The 25,015-nt window shown below is 43.7% G+C and overlaps 1 protein-coding gene across 3 annotated transcripts in view; it reads left to right on the top strand.

Moving 5' to 3' along the window:
* LOC139578766 (discs large homolog 1-like protein) overlaps positions 1-25,015 on the top strand; it is a 215,148-nt gene that overhangs the window by 133,240 nt on the left and 56,893 nt on the right. For all 3 annotated transcript variants that reach the window (XM_071406763.1, XM_071406762.1, XM_071406764.1), the window contains 2 exons: positions 405-561; positions 712-814. In XM_071406763.1, coding sequence (XP_071262864.1) covers positions 405-561; positions 712-814 — 260 coding nt within the window. The remainder of the gene's footprint in view (positions 1-404; positions 562-711; positions 815-25,015) is intronic.

The raw sequence follows: 25,015 nt of genomic DNA on the forward strand, positions 1-25,015 counted from the left end.
TAACAGGGTGTACTGTACATAGGTGTGTGTGTTCTGATTTGATGGGTTGTACTTGTACTACACTGTGGCTGTGGCTGTATAGTACCAACCTCTGACAATGTGTGTATAATGTTGTATATACGGGAGGTAGCCTAGTGGTTAGAGCTTTGGGCCAGTAACTGAAAGGTTGCTGGATTGAATCTCAGAGCTGACAATGTAAAAATCTGCCATTCTGCCCCTGAGCAAGGCAGTTAATCCACTGTTCCCCGGGCGCCGTGGATGTCGATTATGGCAGCTTCAGAGGGGTTGGGTCTCTGCTTCAGAGGGGTTGGGTTAAATGCAGAAGACACATTTCACTCAAAGGCATTCAGTTGTACAACTGACTAGGAATCCCCCTTTCCCTTATATTTCTGTGTGTGTTTCAGGGAGCGCAGGAAGGTGGTGTTACACCGTGGCTCGACAGGCCTGGGTTTTAACATAGTAGGAGGAGAGGATGGAGAGGGAATCTTTATTTCCTTTATCCTGGCTGGTGGACCTGCTGACCTCTGTGGAGAGCTCCGGAAAGGAGACCGCATCATCTCAGTAAGAACACACACACACACGGAAACATGATAGTCTCTTATTGATTTCTTATTGATTTATGAGTATTATTGACGAGGTTAAATTGACTGTAGATCTCCATTGACTTGCCTTGTTCATTTGCTGTTCATTGATCAAACTGTGTGTGTGCAGGTGAACGGGGTTGAGCTCCACAGTGCAACCCATGAGCAGGCAGCTGCTGCTCTGAAGAACGCTGGACAGACGGTCAACATCGTAGCCCAGTACAGGCCAGAGGGTGAGAAATACTAATACGCCTACTAATACAGCACATTTTTTTGCCTGAGATCAAACAAAGACAGAAATTGACAAGAGGAGATATTTGCAGATTGATTAAGAGAGAGACCGAATGACAAAATAGAAGCGAAAAAGTGAGAACCCACTCATGGAGCCTGATGTGAGTGTGATCTGTGATGCGAGTTTGCTGTCTCCTGTGGTAACTGCAGAGTAAAAAAGGTCACAGCTCTGGTAAACAGGTTACACACACTGATTGGGTTATCTACTCTGATGTCATGGCAACAGGACTCTAAGTTGGGGAAAGAGGTGAGAGTGGGCCTCCCTGGCAGGAGTGAAAGCCATAACACACACACACACACACACACACACACACACACACACACACACACACACACACACACACACACACACACACACACACACACACACACACACACACACACACACACACACACACACACACAGCCTCATGACACTGAGTGAGGTAAGTTGTGTTCCATTTCAGGACTAAATTAAAACTACCTGGAACTACAGTACCAGTTTGGACCAAAAGTTTGGACACACCTACTCATTCCAGGGTTTTTCTTTATTTGTTCTATTTTCTACATTGTAGAATAATAGTGAAGATGTCAAAACTATGAAATAACACATATGGAATCATGTGGTAGCCAAAAAAGTGTAAACTAATTAAATTATATTTGAGATTTGAGATTCTTCAAAGTAGCCCCCCTTTGCCTTGATGACAGCTTTGCACACTCTTGGCATTCTCTCAACCAGCTTCATGGGGTAGTCACCTGGAATGCATTTCAATTAACAGGTGTGCCTTGTTAAAAGTTAATTTGTGGAATTTCTTTCCTTAATGCATTTGAGCCAATCAGTTGTGTTGTGACAAGGTAGGGGTGGTATACTGTACAGAAGATAGCACTATTTGGTAAAAGACCAAGTCCATATTATGGCAAGAACAGCTCAAATAAGAAAGGAGAAATGACAGTCCATCATTACTTTAAGACATGAAGATCAGTCAATACGGAAAATGCCAAGAACTTTGAACATTTATTCAAGTGCAGTCGCAAAAACCATCAAGTGCTATAATGAAACTGGCTCTCATGAGTACCGCAACGAGAAAGGAAGACCCAGAGTTACCTCTGCTGCAGAGGATAAGTTTATTAGAGTTAAGAGCCTCAGAAATTGCAGCCCATATAAATGCTTCACAGAGTTCACGTAACAGCCACATCTCAACATCAACTGTTCAGAGGAGACTGCGTGAACCAGACCTTCATGGTCAAATTGCTGCAAAGAAACCATTACTAAAGGACACCAATAAGAAGAGACTTGCCTGGGCCAAGAAACACGAGCAATGGACATTAGTCCAAATGTGAGATTTTTGGTTCCAACCTCCGTGTCTTTGTGACATGCAGAGTAGGTGAACGGATGATCTCCGTGTAGTTCCCTCCGTGAAGAATGGAGGAGGGGGTGTGATGGTGTGGGGGTGCTTTCCTGGTGACACTATGATTTATTTAGAATTCAAGGCACACTTAACCAGCATGGCTACCACAGCATTCTGCAGCGATACGCCATCCCATCTGGTTTGCGCTTAGTGGGACTACCATTTGTTTTTCAACAGGACAATGATCCAACACACCTCCAGGCTGTGTAAGGGCTATTTGGCCAAGAAGGAGAGTGATGGAGTGCTGCATCAGATGATCTGGCCTCAACCCTATTGAGCTGGTTTGGGATGAGTTGGACCACAGAGTGAAGGGGAAAAAGTAAAAATCTGCCAACAAGTGCTCAGCATCTGTTGGAAAAGCTCCTTGATATATACTTTTTTAACTAGGCAAGTCAGTTAAGAACAAATTCTTATTTACAATGATGGCCTAGGAACAGTGGGTTAACTTCCTTGTTCAGGGGCAGAATGACAGATTTTTACCTTGTCAGCTCGGGGATTCGATCTAGCAATCTTTCGGTTACTGGCCCAACGCTCTAACCACTAGGCTACCGGCTGCCCCATTGATACAATGTCAAGAGTGTGCAAAGCTGTCATCAAGGCAAAGGGTTGCTAATTTGGACAATCTAAAATTTGTTTAACACTTTTTTGCTTGCTACATGATTCCATGTGTGTTTTTTCAGATTTTTTTTTTCTTCAAAAAACCCTTGAATGAATAGGTGTGTCCAAACTTTTGACTGATACTGTACCTGAAAGTAAAGGCGTTCATCTCAGTCCAACTACAGGACTATCACATTTCAGGAGAAGACCCAGATCCAGATGGTGTCGAAGTAACAAAAGTGTCAGAGTAACAAAACTAAATGGCAGGAAGTCTCGGGGTCAGGGCAGGCAGAGATCAATAATCCAGAGTGGTGTGACAAGGTACAGAACGCCAGGCAGGGTCGGGGCAGGCAGAATGGCCAAAAGCAGGAAAACAGAAACTAGACCACGACAGGCACAAGGGGAAAATCCACTGGTAGGCTTGGCAAACAAAACAAACTGGCAACAGACAAACAGAGAACACAGGTATAAATACACTGGGGAAGATGGGCGACACCTGGAGGGGGGTGGAGACAAGTACAAAGACAGGTGAAACAGATCAGGGTGTGACAAGGACAACACTCCTCCTAACAAGGGCTTCTGTGCTGCCTGCCACTGTCATGAAAGTTCTTTCTCACGTCACTATGATTGGGTTACAGATTGGACACTGCAAGGCATGCTGATATTCCATTTATTTACGGTACCTCAGCTCAGGTCATGTCTCTCACCTCTTTGGGTGTTCGGTTTGCTCTACATATCATTACCCTTTACTGTTTTTGGTCTGTCCACACTTGTTTCGGGCCCTCCAAAGGTAGAGGGGTTTTAAAGGGGTTTAGTGATTGTCAGAGCTGGCCCTGACAAGAGGTTCAACCTTGACCAGGCCTCATTAAATTACCATTACCACTATTACCCTACTTACCACTATTCTCTCTCTCTCTCTCTGTGAGTATGGCCCTTATCCTCATCGTGCACTGTTGAGGGGCTGTAGAGTATCCTGCTGGCTGTGTGGCTGGCTGTAGCCCCCCTTAAGGGTACTGAGGTGTAGTTAGTTAGTTATTTGCACATAGAGGAGTTAGTAAGTAGATGGGAGGCTTTCAACTAAATACTTCAACAGTAAAGAGTGGAAGGAGCTTGGCACTATGTGTCAAAGATTCTGGGACTGAATGGGGAGTTGTAAGTACAGCTTGATCCCGATCCCGTCTCAGTTTCTAACGCCCATTTCTCGGCAGCTTAAAACCACAAAGGCAGAAAAGCCACACAGTCAGTGGGAACCAACCAGACACAGAGCAGGGAGTGTGTTAGCAGTGATGTGATCTATGATGAATGGTGGAGATTGTTTGTTTGATCATGGCAAACGACACACAAATGTATGCATTTCATGCATGGTGAGCTGCAATAATGGAACTACACAGGAGTGAGGGGTTGGGGGATTGTGTGTGTGTGTGTGTGTGTGTGTGTGTGTGTGTGTGTGTGTGTGTGTGTGTGTGTGTGTGTGTGTGTGTGTGTGTGTGTGTGTGTGTGTGTGTGTGTGTGTGTGTGTGTGTGTGTGTGTGTGTGTGTGTGTGTGTGTGTGTGTGTGTGTGTGTGTGTGTGTGTGTGTGTGAGGTATTGAATGTGACTAGGGTAAGAGATTAAGATCAGTAGAGGAGTTCAGTATTTTCCATGTAATATTGATATGTGAATCAGTGAAGTTAGATCAGGCACTTAAGTAAAAATACTTAAGTAGTACTTTTAAGTAGTTTTTTGGGGTATCTACTTTACTTTACTATTTATATTTTGGACAACTTTTACTTCACTACATTCCTAATGAAAACATTGTACTTTTTACTTCATACATTTTCCCTGAATGCTTAGCAGGACAGGAAAATTGGCAAATTGAAGCACAAATCAAGAGAGTCCAGTATGGTCATCCCTACTGCCTCTGGCCTGGTGGACTCACTAAACACAAATGCATCTTTGGTAAATAATGTCTGAGTGTGGGTGTGTGCCCCTGGCTGTTCATACATTTTAAAAACAAGAAAATGGTGCTGTCTGCTTTGCTTAATATAAGGAATGTTAAATTATTTGTATTTGAGCAATTACATTTACTTTTGATACTTAAGTATATTTAATACCAAATACTATACTTTTAGACTTTTATTAAAGTAGTATTTTACTGGCTTACTTTCACTTTTACTTGAGTAACTTTCTATTAAGGTATCTATACCTTTACTCAAGTATGACAATTGGGTACTTTTCCCACCTCTGAGATCAGAACAGGTGTGGGTTTATTTATTTTATATATTTTTTTATTTGGACCCGCATTAGATTTTGCAGAAGCAGCAGCTACTCTTCTTGGGTCCACAAAAAAACACAAAACATGACAATTAATTAAACATTGATACACTGATAGACAAGGACAGTCACACAAATAAAAAATACAATGATATACAAACAATACAAAAAAATTATACGAACAATAAAACTAAAAAAATTGTGTTTTAGAGTGTCTGTGTGTTCATGTGTTTGTCCCCTCATAGTCCCTGCCGTTCCATGAGTTGTTTAGTCCGTTTTTTAAAGGTAATTTTGCTGTTTGCTTGAATAATTGGAGATGGACAGGAGTTCAATGCGATTATGGCTCTGTATGAAACTGTGTGTTGCTGTGAATTTGTTTTAGATTTGGGGACTGTGAAGAGGCCACTGGTGGTATGTCTTGTGGGGTATGTATGGGTGTCTGAGCTGAATGTTATTTTATGATACAGACAATATGGATTTTTCATCACAGTAATATTTCATATAAAAACTAGAAGAGAAGCAGTTCATCTCTCATCAACCAGGAAAGACTGGCATGCTTGTTGTTAGTTCTGTATGTGCAGTTAAGGGTAAGGCGTGCTGCTCTTTTTTAAGACAGCTGCAGCTTTACTAGGTTTTTCTTTGCTGCACTTGACCATATTACCCGACAGTAATCAAGATGGGACAACTAGTACAGTTGATTTTTGTATCAAAAACAAAGAACATATTTTTATAACAGATGCAACATCTTCACAGACAACTTTGTCAATTTGACTTACCCATGATAATTTACCATCCAATGTTATACCTGGGAGTTTATGTCAAGGCTGTGGGTAACTGGTGAAAGGAGTCAGGCGCAGGAGAGCTGAGATGCGTGGATAAGGTATTTAATACAAGATAACACCAGTATAAACACAATACTACTGTGCGTGAAAAATACCGGTACCACGAAATAAACGGGCGTAATAACAAAACCCGGCAACAAAATACCAGCCGTCAGTAACAGCCTGAACAATAGAACAAACACGCACACAAACATGGGGGAAACCAGAGGCTTAAATAATGAACATGTAATGGGGGAATAAACCAGGTGTGTAGAAAACAAAGACAAAACAAATGGAAAATGAAAAGTGGATCGGCGATGGCTAGAAGTTGATGTTGGCCCCAGCCCCCAGGCCTATGGGTGTTAATCACTGGTCTAACTGACATGGATGCTAATTGCACCGTCCTCAATGAATGCAAATTAAAGATTTAATTCATTAACGAGCTGCAGACGGTTTTCCTGGGCATTAAATGCAATTAAATGACATGCCGTCGGTGCAGCAGTGGCATCACAGCCAATATAGACCCATTTAACTGTAGTGAGTTATGTATGAACGGTTGTATGTGTATGATTTGTCTGCCATTTGTCCTCATCATTAATGTGGCAATCAGCAGTTGAAACAATAACAACGCCTCTCCCTGCCCCTGTTCAGTAAAAAGCTGAGAGATGGAGCTGGCGAAATGTTCAAATTCATTGACAGAGCTATGGCTGCAAGGACTGACCACCCATGATAAGACAATTATAGTTTAAACTATGTTTTGAGGCTATATAGTATTTGTTTACATTTGCATTATTTACAAACATTTAAATAAAACAAGCTTATATTTGGGGTTCTGATGGGATAAGACAGTTCAACTAAGCTCAAGAGACATATAAGTTATATTCTTCAAGAATCAATGGGTACATATCATTAATACAAATACACAAAAAATGGATTCCTTAACTGCAGATTGCCTCTTTAACTACAGTGCATTTGAAAAGTATTCAGACCCCTTCCCTTTTTCTACATTTTGTTACATTAGTCTTATTCTAAAATGGATTCAATGAATTTTACACACAATCTACACACAATACTCCATAACGACAAAGCGAAAACCGGTGTTGAGAAATGTTTGCAAATGTATAAAAATAAAAAATAAACAGAAATACCTTATTTACCAAGAACCCGATGGTCACTCTGACAGAGCTCTGGCACCATCCCTTCGGTGAAGCATGGTTGTGGCAGCATCATGCTGTGTGGATGTTTGTCAGCGGCAGGGACTGGGAGACTAGTCAGGACCGAGGGAAAGATGAACGGAGCAAAGTACAGAGAGAACCTTGATGAAAACCTGCTCCAGAGCGCTCAGACTAGGGCGAAGGTTCACCTTCCAACAAGACAATGACCCTAAGCACCCAGCCAAGACAACACGGGAGTGGCTGTAATCACTGCCAAAGGTGCTTCAACAAAGATCTGAGTAAAGGGTCTGAATACTTACATAAATGTGAGATCAGTTTTTTTGTTTTAATACATTATTGGGTATTGTGTGTAGCTTGATGAGGGGAAAAAATTATTAGATCCATTTTAGAATAAGGCTGTAACCAAACAAAATGTTGAAAAATTCTGAATACTTTCCGAATGAACTGTATGTCTGCTGTTTACTTTTTTCCCTCACCTCGACATCATCACTTTAAAAGTGCAAGGACGTGTCCATATCCGTATCAAGAACCGACATAGACACAGCCTCTTCCACAGTGTAAAGTCATGGCCACTTCGGCTCCGTCATTTTAAGTGATTAAGTGATTTTTTTTATTTTAGAAGTTAAATGATAGCATTCCCGGTTTCTGGTTGATGACAACAGCTACACGAATACGACAACAGGTTGCTAGCGAGTTAATTTTGCGATGTTGACATTGATATTATTTTTAGAAAAACAAGGCCGTTTGAGGCCGCTATAGTAATTTAATGAAAGGCCATTGACGGCCGCTATGGGTTCTAAAGGGTTAAACCAGAATACACCATTTCCACATTCCCTATTATGTTCCAAGGCTGTGCCAGCCCAAATGTTACAGGCTGGGGTGGCTGGGGTATGGTAATGCCTGAGCAGAGTAGAGAGTTCTCCAGCCCCACACCCATCCCTAGTCATCCCCAGCCAAGTGATTTGGAAGTCAAATACCAGGCAGCCAGTGCATATGTTGTGGCTGTAATGCCTAATTCCCTGCATGCATTAGCAGTCAGATGTGAGGGAATAATGGGGACTTAATGCTGGGCTGTGTTTGGCTGAGGCGGTTGTACTCACTCTCTCTTTCCCAGGCACTTAGAGCTGAAGGGCCCTACCTTTTTGTCTGGGAAGGCTGTTGTGTGTGTGTTAAAGTGTGCGTGATTGCGTACATGTGTAGGTTGAGGGTGTTCATAGATCATGCTGGTGTTTTGTCAGAGATAGGGTCTCTTCTTCTAGTTGACCAGAGGACCAGTGTGTTCCCAGTCCTGGTACAGTCTTGCTATAGTTACTTAGTCTGGTACACAGAGAACAGCACCGCACATGCCATGCCTGATGATCCACAGAGACTTGTTCTGTGGCCCAGCTGAAGCAGCAGATGTGCATCTCTCAATGTGCTTAATGACTGTGTATGCAGGGGTGGGCAATTCCAGTCCTGAAGGGCCTGATTGGTGTCACAGTTTTGCCCCAGCCCCAGCTAACACACCTGATTCCAATAATCACCTAATCATGATCTTAAGTTTAGAATGTAATTTGATTAATTAGCTGTGTTTGCTAGGGATGGAGAAAAAGTGTGACACCAATCAGGCCCTCGAGGACTGGAGTTGCCCACCCCTGGGTAATGGGTTACTGGGTTTGCTGCAATGTGTGGGTCTGACTGAGCCTGCCGTGCTCAGTCAGGGGAACCAGGAATAGACTTCCTACACAGCGGCTGTGTCCCAATCCAAAGGCACCATCCTTGTCGATTACCTCTCATTCTACCTTCCCTTCAGCCAAACTGAAATGAGATGAATTGACACAATGTTGGATAGTACTGTTTTCCTAAGTGCTCTTTCTAATAAAAGGACAACGATTTGACCTGCAACTGGATCGTATTGTTGGAAGTTGGTTGTGTCAGTCAGACAGACAGTTAAATCATTGTCCCACTTACAGTTCCTGTTGATCCACTCCAAAACAGCACACTTTGATCAGCACGACTTAAGTGGATCAGGGATCTGTGCCTAATGGTTGGAGGTGTGTGTGTGTGTGTGTGTGTGTACGTGTGTACGTGTGCGTGTGTACGTGTGTGTGTACGTGCGTGCGTGTGTGTGTACGTGCGTGTGTGTGTACGTGCGTGTGTGTGTACGTGCGTGCGGGATGGCGTGTTAACGCCCTAAGGGGATGGCTGCGGTATTAGTCAGTGTTATGTACACTGCACTGGAAGAGCTTAAAAGCAGCCAGACATACACAAAGACAGGCTGAGTGTTAGTCTATCAGGAGCTGGGCTTAGGTGTTGCTGTAAGAGATTAAACATGAGATCTGCCTGCCTGCTCATGGTACAATAGTCGCTAAACTCTTTGTTGATTTTGTCGCAAATTTGAGAGTGTTGATACTATACTCTCCTATATGGGGTTGCTGTCTCTCTCTCCTAGGCCGTTTGAACACTGTAGAAATGCTGCCTTTATTCTCTACTGTCCGATTTCCTTTCTCCCTAGAACATTACATTACATTCTGTTCTACTATACATCATTAAGCTGCAGCACTAATGGAGTCAATGGTCTGGATGTGAAACTGAATGATGATTGATGGTAAAGAGGAAACTGGAGTCCTGAGAAACAATCAATGTTTCACAGATCCTTTTGCCCTCTATTGATGTGCACAGAAGGAGCACAGACAGTACTTAAAGGGATACAGCCAGGCTAGTATAAGCATTGATAACCCTAAAGCAATGCTGTTCAATGTCACTCACTTCACGCTGTCTAAATTGTAGGCCAAAATCATCAAATCATAATAACTTTGCCCGTCGCTTTCGCTAAATATAAGACATTGACAGTGTTGTAAAAATACTTGAAAGTACTACTTCAGTACATTCCTAAAGACAATTTACTTTTTACTCCATACATTTTCCCTGAAAAGTACTCGTTACATTTTGAATGCTTAGCAGGACAAGAAAATGGTCTAATTCACACACTTATCAAGAGAACATCGCTGGTCATCCCAACTGCCTTTGATCTGGCGGACTCACTTAACAGGGTGAGTGTTGGATCGTGCTCCTGCCTATCCATAAATAAAGTAAAATAGTGCCTTCTGGTTTGCTTAATATAAGGAATTTGAAATGATTTATACTTTTATTATTACTTTTGATACTTAAGTATATTTTAGCAATTTTACTGGGTGATTTTCACTTTTACTTCTATTAAGGTATCTTAACTTTTACTCAATTATGACAATTGGGTACTTTTTCCACCACTGGACTTTGATATTCTGTGTATCAGAAACACATACTAAGCAGCGGGGGGAGAAAGGCAGCGAAGACACTGAGAGAGAACGTTTCAGCCATGTTAGGAACCAGGCCGTCTACCAATCAGAAGGCTGGCGAGACGTGAGGGCATAATGAGGCCCAGCTTCAGCCACAGCTGGCCCAGAATAGCTCAGGAGAGAATGGGTGTGAGACAACCAGAAGTGTTTTTTAGCGATTACAGTTGATATCATCATTGTACCATGCTTGAGTTGGCATCAGTGTCGCTGCTGAGACATTGTAAGACAACCAGTTTGTGGAGTAAAAGCTTTCCCCCAGAGAGTAATATTGCTACTGCACGATCTTGTTTAAGACTGAGCTGGCCATTTATCCAATTGGGCGACACTTCCCTCACTAAAAACAACATTGAACTGTGCAAAAAAGACCATAAAACTCGGTATACACTGCAGCATGATTTATGCGGTAGATTTTCTGTAACGATGTCCATGAGAGGGAGATTTTAGATTGTCTGTCAGTTTGTGGTGTTTGTAGACAAGGAGGGATTGGAACCAGATCATAGTATCAATAAAACCATTGATCCAAACTATTGTCAGCCTGACCTGGAAGACATTAAGTATGAGCTGTTTCGTCAGGATAGCCTTCAGTCTTCCCTGTTAATGTGTGACTTTAAACACATACTAGAGTACTATTCATTAGCTTTAACCTTCTACTCCTCCTCACCCCTTCTCTCTTTCTCTCACTCTCTCTGAATGTAATCTGAGTAAGATTAGTTCTTCCCATCCCAATGTACTACAGAACAAACACACTCACAGACCCCCAACCCCCCCTCCACACACACACACACACATTCAAGGGTGTCATTTAAAAAATCTCGAAGTATCACTTTAATGAAAATATATATTTTATTTTCTTTATTATACTACTGTCATCAACATTTGTATTAATTTTAACCACTTTAAAATTGACATCAATAATTTCAAAGCTCAATCAACTGCGATACACCTATGACTTGTATTACTATTCTGAACCATGTTATGTGATAGTGATGACTGTAAATTGCAGCATTGGCATGTCAGTGTCAGATTGGAGAGAGAGAGCACCATCTGTGTCTGTGAGATGGAGGCTGCCAGTGTGGGGCCAGTGTGCCAGGGCAGGGACCCAGACCCAAACTGGGGCAGGAGCACAGGGGGGCAGAGCTGGGCTCCGGAACAACCAATACCCTTCTACATAATTAACTGTGTGTGTGTCAAATCAAATTGTATTGGTCACATCCATGTGTTTAGCAGATGTTATCGCGGTTGTAGCGAAATGCTTGTGCTTTTAGTACAGACAGTGCAGTAATATCTAACAAGTAATATTTAACAGTTTCACAACATATACCCAAAATACACATAAATCTAAGTAAGGAATGGATTAAGAATATATACAGTGGGGAGAACAAGTATTTGATCCCCCCCTAACAGGTCTGTGAGAGCCGGAATTCTTACTGGTTGGTAGGTGATCAAATACTTATGTCATGCAATAAAATGCTAATTAATTACTTAAAAATCATACAATGTGATTTTCTGGATTTTTGTTTTAGATTCCGTCTCTCACAGTTGAAGTGTACCTATGATAAAAATGACAGACCTCTACATGCTTTGTAAGTAGGAAAACCTGCAAAATCGGCAGTGTATCAAATACTTGTTCTCCCCACTGTATATACACATATATGTCAGAGCGGCATTGGACTAAGATACAGTGGCATAGTATAGAGTACAGTATATACATTTGAGATGGGTGATGCAATATTTAGACAATTAAAGTGACTAAGATACCGTAGAATAGTATAGAGTACAGTTTACACACATGAGATGAGTAATGCAAGATACGGATACATTATTAAAGTGGCTTGTGTATAATTTCTTTAAAATGGCCAGTGATTCCTAGTCTATAGGCAGCAGCCTCTGATGTGCTGGAGATGGCTGTTTAACAGTCAGTGGTGTAGTATAGAATACAATACAGTATATACATATGAAATGGGTGCTGCAATATGTAAACACAATTTAAAAGTGACTAAGATACCTTAGAATTGTGTGGAGTGCAGTTTATACATATGAGATGAGTAATGCAAGATACGGAGACATTATTAAAGTGGCTAGTGGTCCATTTCTAAAAGTGGTCAGTGATTCCTAATCTATGTCTATAGGCAACCGTCTCTGATGTGCTAGTGATGGCTGTTCAGTAGTCTGATGGCCTTGAGATAGAAGCTGTTTTTAAGTCTTTCGATCCCAGCTTTGATGCACCTGTACTGACCTCGCCTTCTGGATGATAGCAGGGTGAACAGGCAGTGGCTCGTGTGGTTGATGTCCTTGATGATCTTTTTGGCCTTCCTATGGCATCGGGTGCTGTAGGTGTCCAGGAGGGCGGGAAGTTTGCCCCCGGTAATGCGTTGGGCAGACCGCACCACCCTCTGGAGAGCTTTGCGGTTGTGGGTTGTGCAGTTGCCATACCAGGCGGTGATAAGGCCCGACAGGATGCTTTCACATTTCTTTAGCCTCCTGAGGTTGAAGAAGCGCTGTTGTGCCTTCTTCACCACACTGTCTGTGTGGGTGGACCATTTCAGTTTGTCAGTGATGTGTATGCCGAGGAACTTGAAGCTTTCCACCTTCTCCACTGCGGTCCCATCGATGAAGATAGGGGGGTGGTCTCTCTGCTGTTTCCTGAAGTCCATGATCATCTCCTTAGTTTTGTTGACGTTGAGTGAGAGGTTATTTTCCTGGCACAATACTCCCAGAGCCCTCACCTCCTCACTGTAGGCTGTCTCATCGTTGTTGGTAATCAAGCCTACTACTGTTGTGTCGTCTGCAGACTTGATGATTGAGTTGAAGGCGTGCTTGGCACGCAGTCATGGGTGAACAGGGAGTACAGGAGGGGGTTGAGCATGCACCCCTATGGGGGATCAGTGGAGGGGAGGTGTTGTTTCCTACCTTGACCACCTGGGGGCGACCCGTCAGGAAGTCCACGACCCAGTTGCGCAGGGCGGGGTTCAGACCCAGGGCCTCAAGCTTGATGATGAGCTTGGAGGGTACTATGGTGTTGAATGTTGAGCTATAGTCAATGAACAGCAATCTTACATATAGGTAAGCCACTTGTCCAGATGGGACAGGGCAGTGTGCAGGCGATTGCATCGTCTGTGGATCTATTGGGGTGGTAAGCAAATTGAAATGGGTCTAGGGTGGCAGGTAAGGTGGAAGTGATATGATCCGTTTCTCTGTGTGTGTGCGCACTCAAGCGTGTGTGTGTGTGCCGGTGTTAATTTTGTCAACAATAACTATGCCAAAAAACTAATGACGATATCGAGACGAGATGCCCCCCACCCCCCCAAAAAATATATATATACGCAGTACTAGTGAAAAGTTTGGACACGCATACTCATTCAAGGGTTTTTCTACATTGTAGAATAATAGTGAAGACATCAAAACTATGAAATAACACATATGGAATCATGTAGTAAGCAAAAAAGTGTTAAAACAAATCAAAATATATTTTAGATTCTTCAAAGTAGCCACCCTTTGCCTTGACGACAGCTTTGCACACTCTTGACATTCTCTCAACCAGCTTCACCTGGAATGCTTTTCCAACAGTCTTGAATGAGTTCCCACATATGCTGAGCACTTGTTGGCTGATTATCCTTCACTCTGTGTCCAACTCATCCCAAACCATCTCAATTGGGTTGAGGTTGGATGATTGTGGATGCCAGGTCATCTGACACAGCACTCCATCACTCTCCTTATTGGTCAAATAGCCCTTACACAGCCTGGAGGTGTGTTGGATCATTGTCCTGTTGAAAAACAAATGGTAGTCCCACTAAGAGCAAACCAGATGGTATGGCGTATTGCTGCAGAATGCTTTGGCAGCCATGCTGGTTAAGTGTGCTTTGAATTCTTAATAATTCAGACAGTGTCACCAGCAAAGCACCATCACACTTCCTCAAAGCTTCATGGTGGGAACCACACATGCAGAGATCATCCGTTCACCTACTCTGCGGAGGTTGGAACCAAAAATCTCAAATTTGTACTCATCAGACCAAAGGACAGATTTCCAGCGGTCTAATATCCATTGCTCGTGTTTCTTGGCCCAAGCAAGTCATTTATTCTTATTGGTGTCCTTTAGTAGTGTTTTTTTTTTGCAGCAGATCGACCATGAAGGCCTGATTCATGCAGTCTCCTCTGAACAGTTGATGTTGAGATGTGTCTGTTACTTGAACTCTGAAGCTTTTTTTGGGATGCAATTTCTGAGGCTGGTAACTCCAATGAACTTATCCTCTGCAGCAGAGGTGACGGTCCTCATGAGACGGTCCTCCTTTCCTGTGACGGTCCTCATGAGAGCCAGTTTCATCATAGCGCTTGATGGTTTATGCGACTGCACTTGAAGAAACTTTCAAAGTTCTTAAAATGTTCTGTATTGCCTGACCTTCATGTCTTAACTTCTTTGGGACTGGGGGGCAGTATTGAGTAGCTTGGATAAAAAGGTGCCCAGAGTAAACTGCCTGCTACTCAGGCCTAAAAGCTAGAATATGCATATAATTGGTAGATTTGGATAGAAAACACTCCGAAGTTTCTAAAACTGTTTGAATGATGTCTGTGAGTATAACAGAACTCATATGGCAGGCAAAAACCTGAGAAAAAATCCAACCAGGAAGTGGGAAATCTGAGGTTTGTAGTTTTTCAAGTCATTACCTATCGAATATACAGTGTCTATGGGGTCATATTGCACTTCCCAAGGCTTCCACTAGATGTCAACAGTCTTTAGAACCTTGTTTGATGCTTCTACTGGGAAAGAGGGGGGAATGAGAGCCGTTTGAGTCAGGGGTCTGGCAGAGTGCCATGAGCTCAGTCTTGCGCACTCCCTTGAGAGTTAGCTGCGTTCCATTGCATTTCTACAGACAAAGGAATTCTCCGGTTGAAACATTATTGAAGATTTATGATAAAAACATCCTAAAGATTGATTCTATACTTCGTTTGACATGTTTCTACGAACAGTAATATGACTTTTCGTCTGAACTTTCACCTGGACTTGCCCGTGCCTCCTGAGTTTGGATTTGTGTACTAAACGCGCAAACAAAAATTAAGTATTTGGACATAAATTATGGACTTTATCGAACAAAACAAACATTTATTGTGGAACTGGGATTCCTGGGAGTGCATTCTGATGAAGATCAAAGGTAAGTGAATATTTATAATGCTATTTCTGACTTCTGTTGACTCCACAACATGGCGGGTATCTGTATGGCTTGTTTTTGTGTCTGAGCGCCATACTCAGATTATTGCATGGTGTGCTTTTTCCGTAAGTTTAAAAAAAAATCTGACACAGCGGTTGCATTAATGAGAAGTGGAGTTAAAATCCCATGCATAACACTTGTATCTTTTATCAATGTTTATGATGAGTATTTCTGTAAATTGATGTGGCTCTCTGCAAAATCACCGGATGTTTTGGAACTACAGAGCATAACGCGCCAATGTAAACTGAGATTTTTGGATATAAATATGATTTTTATCGAACAAAACATACATGTATTGTGTAACATGAAGTCCTATGAGTGTCATCTGATGAAGAGCAGCAAAAGGTTAGTGATTAATTTTATTTATATTTCTGCTTTTTGTGACTCCTCTCTTTAGCTGGAAAAATGGCTGTGTTTTTCTGTGACTAGGTGCTGACGTAACATAATCATATGGTGTGCTTTCGTCGTAAAGCCTTTTTGAAATGGGACACTGTGGCTGGAGTTTCTTTAAAATGGTGTAAAATACTTGTATGTTTGAGGAATTGTAATTATGGGATTTCTGTTTCGAATTTGGCACCCTGCAATTTCACTGGCTGTTGGCGAGGTGGGACGCTACCGTCCCGAATATCCCAGAGAGGTTAAAGTACTGATGAACTTTCATTTCTCTTTGCTTATTTGGGCTGTTCTTGCCATAATATGGACGTGGTCATTTACCAAATAGGGCTATCTTCTGTATACCACCCCTACCTTGTCACAACACAACTGATTGACTCAAACACATTAAGAAGGAAAGAATTTCCACAAATTAACTTTTAACAAGGCACACCTGTTCATTGAAATGCATTCCAGGTGACTAACTCATGAATGTGGTTGAGAGTATGCCAAGAGTCTGCAAAGCGTTCATCAATGTAAAAGGTGGCTACATTGAGGAATTTAAAATATGACATATTTTGATTTTTTAAACACTTTTTTGGTTACTACATAATTTGATATGTGTTATTTCATAGTTTTGATGTCTTCACTATTATTCTTCAATGTAGAAAATAGTAAAAATAAAGAAAAATGAGTAGATGTGTCCAAACTTTTGACTGCTACTGTAATTCTAACACATTACGAGACAAGAATTCTACGTGTGTCACGGCCATTGAAAGAAGAGGACCAAGGCGCAGCCTGGTGAGCGTACATTTTCTTTTTATTAGGAAAGACGCCGAACAAACCAATAACCACTACAAAACAAACCGTGAAGCTAAAGGCTATGTGCCATAAACAAAGTCAACCTCCCACAGAGACAGGTGGGAAAAAGGGCTACCTAAGTATGGTTCTCAATCAGAGACAACGATAGACAGCTGTCCCTGATTGAGAACCCTACCCGGCCAAAACATAGAAATACAAATAATAGAACATAGAATACCCACCCCAACTCACACCCTGACCAAACCAAAATAGAGACATAAAAAGGATCTCTTAGTTCAGGGCGTGACAACGTGAGACTAATGGACATTCAATTTGACATGAAGCTTCTTTTCATCTGTTTTGTCCAATCATAAGCATGCATTTCTTTGCAGAATATTTTCTGCAATCCTCTCATTGGCCGATAACGTTGTTCAGTTGCGCATGCTTCGTGAGCTCAATGAGCTGAACTGGCTTTCTCACACACGAGCGGCCACTTGAATCACTCCTCTCTTTTGAACTGATGCACAGCCAGGACACTTCAATTGTAACTTACCTCTATTAGAAACAATAATGTATTTGATCATTTTTGCTTTCATATTGGCCATTTCTGCTCTGATCACATCAGAAGTTCTATTTTGCCATGTGCGCTGGGCAAATGCGAGTTGTGATTTATTTTTTTCTGATTAGAAAAACTATAGCTATTTGTTGAATATTATTTACCCCCCTCCGACGGTTATAGTGGGGTGAAAATTAGCGTTGTAAATTGTTTAACCTATAGCCAAGGCCTTATAGCCTATATGATTAATTATGGCTGACATTGGTTACTATCTGCCACTATAGCAATGTTGCCAGCTAAGTTATAAGAGGGGACAATAGGCCTAGTTGGACAAGGCTAAGAGGTAAATATTATGTTATTATAATGACTGTGACTAAAACTAGACAAAAATTTTCCAGAGTTTTAGTTGACTGATAACAACTAAAACTAATGAAGGATGAAATGACTAAAACACGGCTAAGACTAAAAGGCATTTTAAGACAAACTAAATCTGAAATAGCTGTGAAAATATACACTGGTGCGTGTGCACATGCGTGTGCATGTGTGGGTGCATATGTCTTGGGTGGGGGAAGTCATACTCAATTAAGCATGGGGGGCATCTTCTTTGCATACTCTATGGTTTGGGTGAAAAGATTATGACCATCTGTGCAAAATAGTCTAATAACAGTATAGAGGCTTTTGGAAGGGTGTGTGTACTAGGCAGCATACAGGTCAAAAAGCCTGCGTAAATGTGTGTGTAAGCTACGTTACACAAAGCAGAAAATGTGTGTGTGTGTGTACAGTGCATTCGGAAAGTATTCGGACCCCTTGACTTTTTCCATATGTTGTAAAGTTACAGCCTAATTCTAAAATTGATAAAAATGTTTATTTTCCTCATCAAATCGACACCCCCCTCCCCATAATGCCAAAGCAAAAACAGGTTTTTAGAAATGTTAGCAAATGTATAATTAAAAAAAATGGAAATATTGCATTTACATAAGTATTCAGAACCTTGTTGAAGCACTTTAGGCAGCGATTACAGCCTTGAGTCTTCTTGTGTCTGACACTACAAGCTTGGCACACCTGTATTTGGGGAGTTTCTCCCATTCTCTCTGCAGATCCTCTCACGCTCTGTCAGGTTGGATGGTGAACTATTTTCAGGTCTCTCCAGAGATGTTCGATTGGGTTCAAGTCCGGGCTCTGGCTGGGCCACCCAAGGACATTCAGAGACTTGTTTCACAGCCACTTCTGCGTTGTGTTGGCTGTGTGTTTAGGGTTGTTGTCCTGTTGGAAGGTGAACGTCTCCTTAGTCTGAGGTCCTGAGCTCTCTCGACCAGGTTTTCATCAAGGATTTCTCTACTTTGCTCCGTTCATCTTTCCCTCAATCCTGACTAGTCTCCCAGTCTGTTCAGCTAAAAAACATCCGTAGGGATGCTTCACCATAGGGATGGTGCCAGGTTCTCCAGACGTGATTCTTGGCATTCAGGCCAAAGAGTTCAATCTTGGTTTCATCAGACCATCATGGTCTGAGAGGCCTTTAGCCAAACTCCAAGCAGGCTGTCATGTGCCTTTTACTGAGGAGTGGCTTACATCTGGCCACTCTACCATAAAGGCCTGATTGGTGGAGTGCTGCAGAGATGGTTGTCCTTCTGGACGGTTCTCCCATCTCCATAGAGGAACCCTGGAGCTCTGTCAGAGTGACCATCCGGTTCTTGGTCACCTCCTGACCAAGGGCTTTCTCCCCTGATTGCTCAGTTTGGCCGGGCAGCCAGCTCTAGGAAGAGTCTTGGTGGTTCCAAACATCTTCCATTTAAGAGCGGAGGTCACTGGTGACCTTCAATGCTGCAGAAATGTTTTGGTACACTTCTGTGCCTCGACACAATCCTGTCTTGGAGTTTGGCTTGGTTTTTGCTCTGACATGCATTGTCAACTGTGGGACCTCTTGTAATGGTGCCGGAGGAGATAGCTGCTGTTGTATGGGCTCTTAAAACAAGCAAAATAGCACGTTTAGTTTTCACATTGTAACTTATTTTTTACATAATGTTGCTGCTACCATCTCTTATGACCGAAAAGAGCTTCTGGACATCAGAACAGCGATTACTCACCTTGAACTGGACAAAGAATATTTCTTTAATGGGTCGGATGAAAGGGATTTACTCCAGACACCCGAACAGGCCCTCATCCCCGTCATTCGCACTAGAAAAATACAGATTTCACAGAAGGAGATCAGGGTGCCTTGTAAGGATCCAGCGACGAGTGGCTAATCTGCCTTTGCCATCGGTACTATTGGCCAACGTACCATCCGCTGGACAGCAAAGTGGATGAACTACAAGCACGTATATCCTACCAACGGGACATTAAAAACGAATATCTTATTTTCACCGAGTTGTGGCTGAATGACGACATTAATAACATTCAGTTGGTGGGTTACACACTGTATCGCCAGGATAGAACAGCAACCTCTGGTAAGACAAGGGCTGGTGGTCTATGTATATTTGTAAACAACAGCTGGTGCACGATACCTAAGGAAGTCTCGAGGTTTTGCTCGCCAGAGGCGAGGTCAACATTCACAAGAGTGCAGGACCAGACGGATTACCAGGACGTGTACTCCGAGCATGCGCTGACCAACTGGCAAGTGTCTTCACTGACATTTTCAACCTCTCCCTGTCTGAGTCAGTAATACCAACATGTTTCAAGAACACTAAGGTAACCTGCCTAAATGACTACTGACCCGTAACACTCAAGTCTGTAGCCATCAAGTGCTTTGAAAGGCTGGTCATGACTCACATCAATAACATTATCACAGAAACCCTAGACTCACTTTGCATATCACCCCAACAGATCCACAGATTATGTAATCTGTATTGTACTCCACACTGCCCTTTCACACCTGGACAAAAGGAACACCTAAAGTTGAAGTCAGAAGTTTACATACACTTAGGTTGGAGTCCTTAACTTGTTTTTCATCCACTCCACAAATTTCTTGTTAACAAACAAGAGTCCTATATTGACATAACCTGAAAGGCCGCTCAGCAAGGTAGAAGCCACTGCTCCAAAACCACCATAAAAAAGCCAGACTATGGCTTGCAACTGCACATGGGGACAAAGATCATACTTCTTGAAGAAATGTCCTCTGGTCTGATGAAACAAAAATAGAACTGTTTGGCCATAATGACCATTGTTATGTTTGGAGGATAAAGGGGGAGGATTGCAAGGCGAAGAACACCATCCCAACTGTGAAGCACGGGGGTGGCAGCATCATGTTGTGGGGGTGCTTTGCTGCAGGAGGGACTGGTGCACTTCACAAAATAGATGGCATCATGAGGGACGAAAATTATGTGGATATATTGAAGCAACATCTCAAGACACCAGTACATCACTGGGGCCAAGCTTCCTGCCATCCAGGACCTCTATACCAGGCGGTGTCAGAGGAAGGCCCTAAAAATTGTCAGACTCCAGCCACCCTAGGAGTAGACTGCTCTCTCTGCTATCGTACGGCAAGCGGTACCGGAGCACCAAGACTAGGTCCAAAAGGCTTCTAAACAGCTTCTACCCCCAAGCCATAAGACTCCTCAAATCAAATCAAATCAAATCAAATTTTATTAGTCACATACACATGGTTAGCAGATGTTAATGCGAGTGTAGCGAAATGCTTGTGCTTCTAGTTCCGACAATGCAGTAATAACCAACAAGTAATCTAACCTAACAATTCCACAACTACTACCTTATACACACACAAGTGTAAAGGGATAAAGAATATGTACATAAAGATATATGAATGAGTGGTGGTACAGAACGGCATAGGCAAGATGCAGTAGATGGTATAGAGTACGGTATATACATATGAGATGAGTACTGTAGGGTATGTAAACATAAAGTGGCATAGTTTAAAGTGGCTAGTGGTACATGTATTACATAAAGATGGCAAGATGCAGTAGATGATATAGAGTACAGTATATACATATGAGATGGGTAATGTAGGGTATGTAAACATTATATTAAGTGGCATTGTTTAAAGTGGCTAGTGGTACATTTTTACATAATTTCCATCAATTCCCATTTTTAAAGTGGCTGAGTGGTGTCAGTATGTTGGCAGCGGCCGCTAAATGTTAGTGGTGGCTGTTTAACAGTCTGATGGCCTTGAGATAGAAGCTGTTTTTCAGTCTCTCGGTCCCTGCTTTGATGCACCTGTACTGACCTCGCCTTCTGGATGATAGCGGGGTGAACAGGCAGTGGCTTGGGTGGTTGTTGTCCTTGATGATCTTTATGGCCTTCCTGTGACATCGGGTGGTGTAGGTGTCCTGGAGGGCAGGTAGTTTGCCCCCGGTGATGCGTTCTGCAGACCTCACTACCCTCTGGAGAGCCTTACGGTTGTGGGCGGAGCAGTTGCCGTACCAGGCGGTGATACAGCCCGACAGGATGCTCTCGATTGTGCATCTGTAGAAGTTTGTGAGTGCTTTTGGTGACAAGCCGAATTTCTTCAGCCTCCTGAGGTTGAAGAGGCGCTGCTGCGCCTTCTTCACGACGCTGTCTGTGTGGGTGGACCAATTCAGTTTGTCCGTGATGTGTACGCCGAGGAACTTAACTTTCCACCTTCTCCACTACTGACCCGTCGATGTGGATAGGGGGGTGCTCCCTCTGCTGTTTCCTGAAGTCCACAATCATCTCCTTTGTTTTGTTGACGTTGAGTGTGAGGTTATTTTCCTGACACCACACTCCGAGGGCCCTCACCTCCTCCCTGTAGGCCGTTTTGTCGTTGTTGGTAATCAAGCCTACCACTGTAGTGTCATCCGCAAACTTGATGATTGAGTTGGAGGCGTGCATGGCCACGCAGTCGTGGGTGAACAGGGAGTACAGGAGAGGGCTCAGAACGCACCCTTGTGGGGCCCCAGTGTTGAGGATCAGCGGGGTGGAGATGTTGTTACCTACCCTCACCACCTGGGGGCGGCCCGTCAGGAAGTCCAGGACCCAGTTGCACAGGGCGGGGTCGAGACCCAGGGTCTCGAGCTTGATGACGAGTTTGGAGGGTACTATGGTGTTAAATGCTGAGCTGTAATCGATGAACAGCATTCTCACATGGGTATTCCTCTTGTCCAGATGGGTTAGGGCAGTGTGCAGTGTGGTTGCGATTGCGTCGTCTGTGGACCTATTGGGTCGGTAAGCAAATTGGAGTGGGTCTAGGGTGTCCGGTAGGGTGGAGGTGATATGGTCCTTGACTAGTCTCTCAAAGCACTTCATGATGACGGAAGTGAGTGCTACGGGGCGGTAGTCGTTTAGCTCAGTTACCTTATGTCATGTTTTGTCTTTGATCTTCATGTCTTGTCCCTGTGCTTCCCTCTGCTGGTCTTATTAGGTTCTTTCCCTCTTTCTCTCTCTCTCTCTCCTCCTCCCTCTCTCCCTCTCCCGCTCTCTCTCTCTATCGTTCCGTTCCTGCTCCCAGCTGTTTCTCATTCTCCTAACGACCTCATTTACTCTTTCACACCTGTCCCCTATTTTGCCCTCTGATTAGAGTCCCTATTTCTCCCTCTGTTTTCCGCTTCTGTCCTGGTCGGATTCTTGTTTGATGTTTGCTGTTCCTGTGTCCTTGTTCCGCCCTGTCGTGTTTTTGCCTTCTTCAGATGCTGCGTGTGAGCAGGTGTCTATGTCAGCTACGGCCTGTGCCTTCCTGAAGCGACCTGCAGTCTGTGGTCGCGTCTCCTGTCGTTCCTCTCTACTGACGAGAGGATTTCAGTTTCCTGTTTTGGATTTACCTTTGATATATCCAGGAGAATCATTGTTTGGTTGATACTGGAATAAAGACTCTGTTACTATTACGTCGCTTTTGGGTCCTCATTCATCAGCATAACAGAAGAATCCGACCAAGATGGACCCAGCGACTATGGATTCTCTCAACACTGCCGTCGAGTTCCAGGGAGCAATGCTCGGCAGACACGAGCAGGAATTGTTTGCTGCTCGTCATGCCGTTGAGACCCTGGCCGCTCAGGTCTCCGATCTCTCTGGACAGTTTCAGAGTCTTCATCTCGTGCCACCAGCTACTTCCTGGTCTTCCGAGTCTCCGGAACCTAGGGTTAATAACCCACCATGTTACTCTGGGCAGCCCACTGAGTGTCGCTCCTTTCTCACCCAGTGTGATATTGTGTTCTCTCTCCAGCCCAACACGTACTCAAGAGAGAGAGCTCGGATCGCTTACGTCATATCACTCCTTACTGGTCGGGCTCAGGAGTGGGGCACAGCTATCTGGGAGGCAAGGGCTGAGTGTTCTAACGATTATCAGAACTTTAAAGAGGAGATGATACGGGTTTTTGATCGTTCAGTTTTTGGGAAGGAGGCTTCCAGGGCCCTGGCTTCCCTATGTCAAGGTGATCGATCCATAACGGATTACTCTATAGAGTTTCGCACTCTTGCTGCCTCCAGTGACTGGAACGAGCCGGCGTTGCTCGCTCGTTTTCTGGAGGGACTTCACGCTGAGGTTAAGGATGAGATTCTCTCCCGGGAGGTTCCTTCCAGCGTGGACTCTTTGATTGCACTCGCCATCCGCATAGAACGACGGGTAGATCTTCGTCACCGAGCTCGTGGAAGAGAGCTCGCGTTAACGGTGTTTCCCCTCTCCGCATCTCAACCATCTCCTCCCACCGGCTCAGAGACTGAGCCCATGCAGCTGGGAGGTATTCGCATCTCGACTAAGGAGAGGGAACGGAGAATCACCAACCGCCTTTGCCTCTATTGCGGTTCTGCTGGACATTTTGTCATGTCATGTCCAGTAAAAGCCAGAGCTCATCAGTAAGCGGAGGGCTACTGGTGAGCGCTACTACTCAGGTCTCTCCATCAAGATCCTGTACTACCTTGTCGGTCCATCTACGCTGGACCGGTTCGGCTGCTTCCTGCAGTGCCTTGATAGACTCTGGGGCTGAGGGTTGTTTTATGGACGAAGCATGGGCTCGGAAACATGACATTCCTCTCAGACAGTTAGGGAAGCCCACGCCCATGTTCGCCTTAGATGGTAGTCTTCTCCCCAGTATCAGATGTGAGACACCCTCACCGTATCTGGTAACCACAGTGAGAACATTTCCTTTTTGATTTTTCGTTCACCTTTTACACCTGTTGTTTTGGGTCATCCCTGGCTAGTATGTCATAATCCTTCTATTAATTGGTCTAGTAATTCTATCCTATCCTGGAACGTTTCTTGTCATGTGAAGTGTTTAATGTCTGCTATCCCTCCTGTGTCTTCTGTCCCCTCTACTCAGGAGGAACCTGGTGATTTGACAGGAGTGCCGGAGGAATATCATGATCTGCGCACGGTCTTCAGTCGGTCCAGAGCCAGCTCCCTTCCTCCTCACCGGTCGTATGATTGTTGTATTGATCTCCTTCCGGGGACCACTCCCCCTCGGGGTAGACTATACTCTCTGTCGGCTCCCGAACGTAAGGCTCTCGAGGATTATCTGTCTGTTTCTCTCGACGCCGGTACCGTGGTGCCTTCTTCCTCTCCCGCCGGAGCGGGATTTTTCTTTGTTAAGAAGAAGGACGGTACTCTGCGCCCCTGCGTGGATTATCGAGGGCTGAATGACATAACGGTTAAGAATCGTTATCCGCTTCCCCTTATGTCGTCAGCCTTCGAGATTTTGCAGGGAGCCAGGTTCTTTACTAAGTTGGACCTTCGTAACGCTTACCATCTCGTACGCA

The sequence above is a fragment of the Salvelinus alpinus genome, chromosome 6 (genome assembly GCF_045679555.1).
Source record: "Salvelinus alpinus chromosome 6, SLU_Salpinus.1, whole genome shotgun sequence".
NCBI lineage: Eukaryota > Metazoa > Chordata > Actinopteri > Salmoniformes > Salmonidae > Salvelinus > Salvelinus alpinus.